At 41.2% G+C, this 9,677-nt stretch overlaps 1 protein-coding gene across 1 annotated transcript in view; it reads right to left on the reverse strand.

The window, feature by feature from the left end:
* Nucleotides 1–9,677, reverse strand: part of COL28A1 (collagen type XXVIII alpha 1 chain) — a 148,189-nt gene that overhangs the window by 43,547 nt on the left and 94,965 nt on the right. The window contains exons 24-27 of the mRNA XM_019533740.1: nt 8,629–8,697; nt 7,426–7,494; nt 1,702–1,770; nt 1,095–1,163 (exon numbers count right to left, since the gene is read on the reverse strand). Coding sequence (XP_019389285.1) covers nt 1,095–1,163; nt 1,702–1,770; nt 7,426–7,494; nt 8,629–8,697 — 276 coding nt within the window. The remainder of the gene's footprint in view (nt 1–1,094; nt 1,164–1,701; nt 1,771–7,425; nt 7,495–8,628; nt 8,698–9,677) is intronic.

Genomic DNA, 9,677 nt, shown 5'->3' on the forward strand with positions numbered 1-9,677 from the left:
AGTGTGATGCTGTGGCTAGTAAAGTGAGCAAAACACTGGCTTGCATCCATAGATGCTTCTCAAGCAGATCCTGGGATGTCATTCTCCCGTTGTACTCGGCCTTGTTGAGGCCGCAGATGGAGTACTGCATCCAGTTTTGGGCTCCACAATTCAGAAAGGATGTAGAGAAGCTTGAGAGGGTGCAGGCGAGAGCCATGTGCATGATCGGGGTCAGGAAAACCGATCTTATGATGAGATGCTGAGAGCCATCGGGCTCTTCAGCCTGGAAAAGCGCAGGCTCAGGGATGACAAGATCAAACAGTCACAAACTCCGCCGCGACCGATTCAGGCTGGACGTGAGAAAAAACTCCTTCACTGTCCGAGCCCCCAAGTTTTGGAACAGACTGCTGCTGGGGGCAGTTTAAGCACCCAGTTTGAACACCTTCAAGACACTTTTGGATGGTTATCTTGCTGGGATCCTATGATCCCTGCTGACTTCCTGCCCCTAGGGCAGGGGGCTGGACTCGATGATCCTCTGGGGTCCCTTCCAGCCCAAATGTCTATGAAAAACCTGTTCACTGTGGACTCTGGGCTAGAAGATAGCAAATACTATACTCCTAATCCAGTGGAGCACATCATCACATACTTACCTTTAACCACACAAATAGTTTCAGTGTTTTAACAGTGAAGAGAAATGCCCACAGTGTTCTCCAGTAAGGCTGTAAGCTTCCATCTCTTGTTTCCCTGTATTTTTAATAGCCATTTGTTGACCATTTCTCTGAAGGTTATAAGTAAGTAGGAATGTCGGGGCGTGAGATTCTAGTGGAACTGTGTAGGAGTTTGGCTAATTTATGTTATATTTATGTTGTAGCTATCTTGTTTGACTTGATCTGGTGGTAAATGACAAGTCTGTTTCTTAGTATATTTTTATAAGATTGTCAAGGGAATCCAGAGCAATGGATGAATATTCTCTCATGACCAAGTAATCAAAATTCAAATAATGAATATGTTGTAGGCTTGAGGCACTTTTCCTGGTTAAAAGAGACCATGAATAGCTTCAGAAAAACTGTTTTAATAGACATCACTTTGAGAGACAACATGTTAAACTTGGTTACCTTGTTTCCTTGCACACTATCCCCTTGAGGGCCAGGTGGACCTTGTAGGCCTTTCTGTCCCAAAGCACCCTGTTAAGAGAGAGACAGCAAAACAGAAAAACTAAATGATTATTAACAGCTGTCTTCCAAATAAAAGAAAGGAAATGACTGCCTAAACCAAAGGGCACAGTCAGCTATCATGGTTAATACCAGTTTCTATAGCCAGCAGCATAGAAAGCAGTGGTGTGGCCAGCTTTGACTATCCAATCCAAATGATCAGGAACCCTTTACAGTTGAGTCAATTAAGCCTTCTTGCCCCTAGAGTGGTACCAAGATTCCTTAATTGCTACGCCACCATCCCCCAGCAACTGCAGCTTTAATCAAGTCAACTTTGCCACAAGCAAAGGTAAGAGCACTTCAATCATGTGGGTAGTCCCAATGAATTCAATATGAATATGTACACGCACAAGTGTGTATAGGAGCAGGACCTTTGTTTCAGGCCTGAGTCTTTACTAAGTTACAACATGGAAAATCAAGTAAACAAAGGAGTTCTACAAGTGTGACTGAGATTTGGAGGCAGGCCATTGGCATTGGTAAAATCACAGATCTTCACAACAGACTTACAAACCTTTGGACCAGGTACTCCTATTCCCCTTGGCCCTGGAAGTCCTGGAAGTCCCATTGGTCCAGACTCTCCCTGAAAAGAACGATAAAAGTGAATTACCAAGTAACTCTGAATTGATGCACTCTTTAGCTAGCAACACTTTTATTAATTTGAAATCTTTTAAAATGTTAAAAGTTCCTGAAAACATCTAGGATGAAATAGTCAATCAAGCTAATGAGATGCTTAAAAACATTTAATGTGCTCTGTAATTTTATTGAATATATATATATATATATATGCATGTGAATAATAATAATAAAAATAATAGTCTAAAATACAAGTCATGTGTCAGCTCATCAGGGGTTTATCTAGGATGACTTGGTCTCTATCTAGTCCCTAAGGACAAAGGTCCATATCACCAATACTACCATTACAGTTGGCATTAATTTACAACTTCATGCTATAAAATACAAAACATTCAAAGACCTTACTATACAGGCTTCTCTTTTCACTTCTTGAGGAATTCTGCAGGACAGCCTTGAAGTGTATTGGGCTATTTCACCAGTATCTTTCATAAGAAATAAATTAATTTACCAACAATTTCCATTCAGTGTAAGGATTAAACCACCCACTTCGGTGTAACAGGGTGCATCTACACATGTACATTTTCTGCAGTAACTGAAATTACTGCACAGTATGGGCACATGTCTACATGTGCACACCCATACTAGGCAGTAAATATGAGTCAGGCCCAGGGTGGGGCACATGCCCGCCCAAGTGGCCAGTCAGAGACTGGAGGGGGAGGTCCCTCCTGCCAGTTGCACGTGCCCATTGCCTAATTGGGAAATGCTGGCTGTGAGGGTGTGCACCAGTGCTCTCAGGGGGTACACCCCCACGCATCCCGTCTTTCTAGAGCCAGAATAGGACACGGATTGTGTGGCCACCAAGGGGTGTCACAACTGCCTCTGGAGCACAACTTGCTACACTGACTTACAGAAAAGCTGTTTTGTAGCATTTTTAAGTAATTGTTCTACTTTCCCTTTTCCTTTTTCCCTCAGTTTAGAGAATCAAACTTCCTCAAGACAGAGCATATAATGCTTTCTAGGATATGACCACTAACATAAGTGGCCTCGCCCTTTAGCACTTTATCATAAACTCCTAAGTCAATCCTGGGAAATAATCAGTAAACATTAACTTGTGATAGCCAGCAGATTAATTTTGAACAGGATTTATCTCACATTTGGCTTTCCTATATCACTGTATTCTGATGATGACCTATAATTATCTAACCAATTATTTTCCTGAAGTCTGTTGTATATATGTTATCTGAATAGAGTATGAACAAAATTGGTTCAGCTTTAAAACATTGTACAAAAGAACTGAGCTGCTCCAGTGATTCTCAAAGTTTGGGGCAACTTAGACAAACGAGAAGCTAGCTAAGTATGTTTTTTTTTAATATATAGCTTTTCCCTCTCCTATAACTAAAGGAATAAAAAAAAGTAAGCTGCCTTTAACTATGTGGTATGCAACCAATTACTATGAATTCTTCGTTACAAAATTCCACTCCAAAATGATCTTATTTTCTCTCTGGGCTGACTATTGAAGCTAAATAAGAAATGAAGTATAGAAATAATGACATCACTACGTATAGCAGAAAAAAACAAGAGTTGTCATGCTATGACATGCATTCATTTTCCCCCAGCCATTCCTTAAAAGTAAGGCCTTTCAGTGAATCAGCCTTGGCTTGTAAAGTTCTTCTTTCCTCGATAAATTCCATGTATTTTTTTAGTATGTTTAAAATGTGCCAGATCCCCTGGGTTATGTAAAAAGGGATACATAATGAGGCAGTATCTTCCATTATTCCACCTTTGAACTTTACTTTTTTTTCTTTAATAAAGTGATCTATTTTTTTTGCATAATATTTTAGGAAAATAAATTGAGTTCACTAGAAAGCTCATGTGGGGCCAGCAAATGTGTGACTGATGAAATCAGATAGGAGGAGTAACATTCTCTCTCTTGTTTTCTGGATTTAATTTTAAAAGTGGGGGTCAAGCTCTGGATGGTATTCTCCCTGACCATATCATTCATATCCCTGGCTAGTGGTTTCAGCATTCCTTCTGTTCCTTATTGAGAATGCAGGTTTGGCGGCTGCTTATTTGGTGTTGTCTAGGATATGAATTTCTTTAACCTTCCCTTTAGTTGGCATTAGTGTTTTTATATCCATCTGTTCCAGGATTGTCTCCCAACTCTCAATGATATAGAAAATAGTTTGCTGCCTGTATTAAATGCATTCCACATGTTTGAGCTTTGGTTTTCTGTGAATCAGGCCTCTGTTACTTAAAATTCCAATCTGGGAGCATGCACATGTGTGAGCCATTTCTGAAAGCAGGAAGAACAGAGCTCCAATTCAGCTGCATGGAACGGTTTGTATAATGATACTCAGAGGAATAGCATGTAAATTATGACAGGAGTCCCTTTTATCAAACAAATATGCATTTTTAATATGCATAGACTGGAAAAGTGCAGCCTATATTCATAGGAGGCTGGACTTGATGATCCCTTCCAGCCCTAATGTCTATGAATATTTGCAGAGATTGTGGGACTCCCAGTTTTATTTCAGATATGAAATTTTAGTAAAATACAATAGTTACCAAATATCCTTTTATGAGATCTCTTTGGAAGGAATTCTAGCAAAGCAATGCACATGTCCTTTTCCCCAAGTGTCACCTACTTTATCAGCTAAGAATTCCAAATCTGCTCCTGCAGGTGGAGCCAGAGGATCTGGAGGGGTGGGGGGTTGACAGTCTGTTAGTCAGCTTAAAAGGCTCAGATCATGTATTAGTTGCGCCAAACTTAAATAGGCATTATAAGTATCTGATCCATTATTTTGCTAATCTTACCTTGCAACACAGAGGTTTTTCTAGAAAATTAACATATGATTATTTAAACTATGGCTTTTATCCAAGTAGTTTAGCTTTGGTTAGCTTCTGTCACACATTAACTTAGCTGGGTTATGAAACAATTTTAAAATGCACATCTCGGTAAGACATTTTAAAGTTTATAATTGTGTTTAGACAAAGAGCTTTTTGTCCATGTGTGACATACAGTATCATAATCTGATATGAGCAGAACTAACTCTGACTTCTGTGCAACGTGGTGAAAATTTCGTTACTGACTTTGTGACCAGGATTTGGTTGTAAATTAATTGTGTAAATTGCAAAGACACTGTGGTCCCAATGAGAGCGGATCTTCAGTATTCATAAGAAGCCTCAGTAACCTGGGTGTGATTCTGTCTGCGTAGCTGGGTCTGTCTGCACTGATCTGATCTCATGCTCCAGGCTTTTGTCTGGAGCTCCCAAGGCTATTGTCAGTCATGTGGAAGGGATAACTAGTAGCGGTCCTGTTCTTTAGATGAAATAAAGATGCCTTTATTTCACCTCATTATTTTTATCACTGTAGTTCCTGGAATCGAACTATATAATTCTAGTAAGTGCTGTGAAAATATGAAGTTCTACAAAATTGTAGGAGGTTTCTTATTCACATGACAATTCCAATCTGTTCTAAATTTCCCAATAAATGCCTGGCAATAGTGATGCTGATTTATCAATTTGCCTTGCCAAATACTGTTGTTACTTGCTTACATGGGGTATTAAATAATAAATAGCATTCCATGGAGCTGTCCAATGAATTCATATTTGATTTGTTAAAATGGGTTTCTTATCTTAGTTATGACAAGCTTAAAGCCACACGTTTAAGTTTACTGAAGAATAGTTTCCAATGATGCCATCTGAAAAAGTGCTATGCTCTGGCATAACTGATTTTCTATGACTAAAAAATCCCAAATTCTCTACTTAAAAAAAAAATCCCCAAATCCATGTTTTTCTTAAATTTAAAATGAAACGCTGCTATATATTTGTATATATCAGTAAAATATTGTGCATCTGATCTATTTACAATTTGAAAGCGATTTGGAAGCCACCAGTGTCTCAATCATTATAACAAAATTTAAACTCTAAATACCTATATATTTTGGTTTTTGATTTTGCTCCCCAGGATGAGGGCCAAGCTGTGGCTGTCCCTGCTACTGCTTTGTGGTACTGAGCAGCCCTGATATGCTGGGACTCTTCCCCTGCCCATGCCAGTACCCCTCACTCCCAACCCCTAACCCTGCTAATGCCCCTCACTCCCAACTCACTTCCCTCTGCCCCCAGGCACCAGCCCCCCCAGTGTGTGAAGAAGGGGTGGGTATGTGGGGAAGAGGGGGTATGGGCACAGGAACTGGAGGAGTAGGTAATGGGGTATAGGTGAGGTACAGCAGAACAGAGTTGTGCCCTTTGCTGCTGCAAGGGCAGGGGGCACCTCATCTTGGTGGCCTTGGTGGCACAGCACTCCTTCCCTCACCGGGTCCTACTTGCTGGGCTGCAGAGGTATCTGCCTGGAGCTGTTCCAGCCAGGCTATAGCCCCATTCCCTGATGTGGGTCCAGAAATCCAGGGGAGGGGGCATGTGCTCCCCCTTCTCCTATGCATTGCCTATGCCCCCCATTGTGTAATCTGTGCCCCCCTCTGCCCCCATAGACTTATGTGGAGGGAGCGCCAGGAGCTGTTCTCCATCACTCTGCCTGGATGCTGCATGAATGTGTGCACAAGCACATGGTGTGACACCCCCTGCCCCTTGTGTCCTGCTCCCCCGGCCCCAAGCAGCTCATTGCAAGTTGGAACTCTGCCTGTCTGCAAGGGGAAACCTGCTATTTCCTGGGTTTTTCCCCTTCAAAGTAGAAAATTCACATTTTTCCACAGCAAATGTAATCAATAGGGATCCATGTTTTCCATGCAAAATAGATTAATCTTTCAGTGGCTGTATTGAATAATCACTAAAATTTAGGAGGAAATCCATGATATAGTTCTAATTTCTGAGCCAAATGAGGCCCTACAAACCTGAAAACACTTAGGCAAGTATTTAATTTTCCATATATGAATTGTTCTTTTGCCCTAAATGGGTCTATTCGCATGAAGAAAGTTAGGCTGTGTTTGCAGGACCTGATTTGATACAGTAAAAGTAAAACAATTGAAGGATTTTGCACTTCACACAGATGGAACAACTAATAGATGGCATAAGAGTATCATATACTGGCTGTTCCACTATATGTTATTTTCTGGCATAACTGAATATTGCAAAACCACCAAAGTACCATAGTTTAGCTAGTTATGGTTAGCCATTCTGCTTTGGCACCTTCTGTTCCTAGATGAAGGGAAAATGCATCCATGATCAGTAGATATGGGATTGCAGTTTAATTAAATTGAAATAATCTCCTTAATGTCTGTTTTTCTGTCTGTTCAAAGAAGAATTAATTTTTTTCTTACACATATTACTAGATTCAATTTAGGTGTCATGTAATTAATTTTTTTGTAATGAGTTTACTGTTACTCAGACTAGCCAAATTGACAGAATTACAAGCCATGGTCCTCTCTTTATTCATAGAAAAGATATTACATACAAGTTTCCTCCACTAACACTATACATATGCTTCAGTTCGGACCTGGAATGGGAGGAATGGTTGCATCTCCTGTTCAATTTGTGGACAATAGAAGATTGCCAATAAGAGTCAAGGGACTGGACTCTGTTCTGACTTCGGTTCTTGTTTGGGATTGGTTTCTTTGGGGAGGGAGAAGAGTGGTAAGGTAGGGGATAGAGTGTGTGTCTAGCATGTCTGCCATTTACATAACAAGTATTGCTATACTATTGTTACCTTTTGTCCAGTAACTCCTATGCCGCTGGGGCCTCTTGGTCCTGGAGAGCCTATCAGTCCTGGAGGTCCCTAGCAGAACATAAGAGAAGTAATATGAGTCTGTAGTGTCCCATATGAAAAACAGAGGTTCAGTGTCAGCTTTAAATATCTCCCTTTTTGCTGTTGAATATTTTTATCTTAACATTACTCAATAAACACTGAGTGGGACACTGAAAGAACTACTGAGTAGCTTGGGTGGAATCTCAAATGTTAACAGTCATGAAAAGCAAGGAAGAACACGATTTCATGAGGAGGCTGTTACCAATAATGTCAAACCACAGTTTAACGCTTCTCATGGATGTGAAAAATTGCAGCATGTTTGAATCATGAGTGGAAGGAACCAGATAAGCACAAATGATTAAAAGGAAAGGGAAGGCAGTAAAAATACGAGCTAGACATGTTATAAGGGAGGAGAAGGTGGGGATCATTGGGTACTCTGTCATTGTTTCTATTAGAAAGCATCATGCCCATAGTAATTATTTGCAGGACTGAGCATGCAAAGAAGAAGAGAAGCATGCTTTCTTGTTTTAAAGCAAATGTATTAAAGATACGGTGGTCCATGGAGCCCCATTATCCAGCCCCTGGTCCTGAACTGGACCCATACACAGTTTGTGCTAGATCAGCCTCATGTGCAAGGCCTAGGATGCAGGCTGCACACTGTACCCATACTCCTGAGCTCCCCTGCCCACCCCTGGCCAGTCTAGTGTGGGTACCATGTCCAGCATGTCCCAGATTAGCTGGAGTAGCACACTTCCTGGATTGGTCCCACATGGGCACTGTGTGCAGTGCAGTCCTGGACTGGTCAAAGTGTGTCACGTGTGCTAGATACAGCATTACATGGTGGGGCAGCTCCATGAGCTTGATCCAGCCCATGGGGCCATTCATATGCCGTTCATCTGGCCAGTAGACAAGCTCTGCACTGCTAATGGGGCCAGATGAATTTGACACCCCTGTTTTGGAGAAAGGAAAAAAAGTAGAGGCCTCCCAGATATAAACAAAACACTTAAAATGAGAGAGAAGCCTCACTGGCACTAGTCTTTTCAAAGCAGCAATATTCACCTAATTATTAACCGTGTAATTAGTGATCCACTTATTATTCATTTTGCTTGGAATGCCTACCACAAATTCTAACTGCAGTGAGAAATTATGCAAAAGAGCACTTACTGGTGCACCTGGATGGCCACTGCCTTTCAGTCCAGGTGGCCCTGGTAATCCTGGGAATCCTATTTCACCCTGAATGCAAATAATAGAACCAAGAATTGCATCAGTAATTGGACTACACAAGACAAGATATACATGCAAACATGTGGTACCTAAATAAACTATATGAGATGCTTTTGGGGAAAATAAAATAAAGGGCTGTTCACTTTTGCAATTTTATCACAAATTTCACAATGATTTGTGTGTTCTGTCACAGTTTTAAATTCTTGAATCAGAAATGGTGCAGAATCTCAGGTTTCTTTTCGGAAAAAGTAAATTTCTAGCATTTATAACAGCAGAGAGAAATTTTGAAAAATTTTAGAGGTTAGGAAACCAGAAGCCCAATTAAAAGAACTCCTTCTTTTTTTTTAATTAAAATCCTGTGGCTTGTTAACTTGGCTCACTTTTTTTTTAATCTTAATTTAGGATTTTTAAACACTAGAAGTTGGCAAGGCTAACATCATTGTTTGCTAACCTCACATGTCTAGAATTATGTTGCAGGTTCTGCATTTCAAGTAACTCAGCCTCTCAAATTACTGTGAAACCAGAAAATATTCTGTTAGGGAAGCAGAGAAGTGAAAGAGAAACTCCTATGCAATTCCCTTTGGACCTAGTGCTGGCCATGGGTGATGACCTGGTGAGGGGGCTGCGGGTGCTCGACCACCTGGACGACAGCGATCATCGCCTGCTGGAATTCACCATCCAGCGCAAGGTGGCAAAGGCATGCAGTAGGGCAGTGGCCCTAGATTTTAGGAGGGCAGACTTCAACGAGCTAAGGAGGATAGTTGGAGAAGTGCTGAGGTCCCGGAAGGGAGGGGAGCCGGGTGTCCAAGGAGAGTGGTCGCTCCTTAAGGAGACGATCCTCCAAGCCCAAAGGAAAGTAATCCCAATGAGGATCAAAGGGAGCAGGAGACCACACAAGCCTCCATGGCTCACCAAAAGCATCTGGGAATGTCTCCTTGCTAAAAAGGAGGCTTACACCCAATGGAAAGAAGGGGTCATCACCAGGGAGG

Source organism: Crocodylus porosus, unplaced genomic scaffold, assembly GCF_001723895.1.
Source record: "Crocodylus porosus isolate Cpor-Errol unplaced genomic scaffold, CroPor_comp1, whole genome shotgun sequence".
Lineage (NCBI taxonomy): Eukaryota > Metazoa > Chordata > Crocodylia > Crocodylidae > Crocodylus > Crocodylus porosus.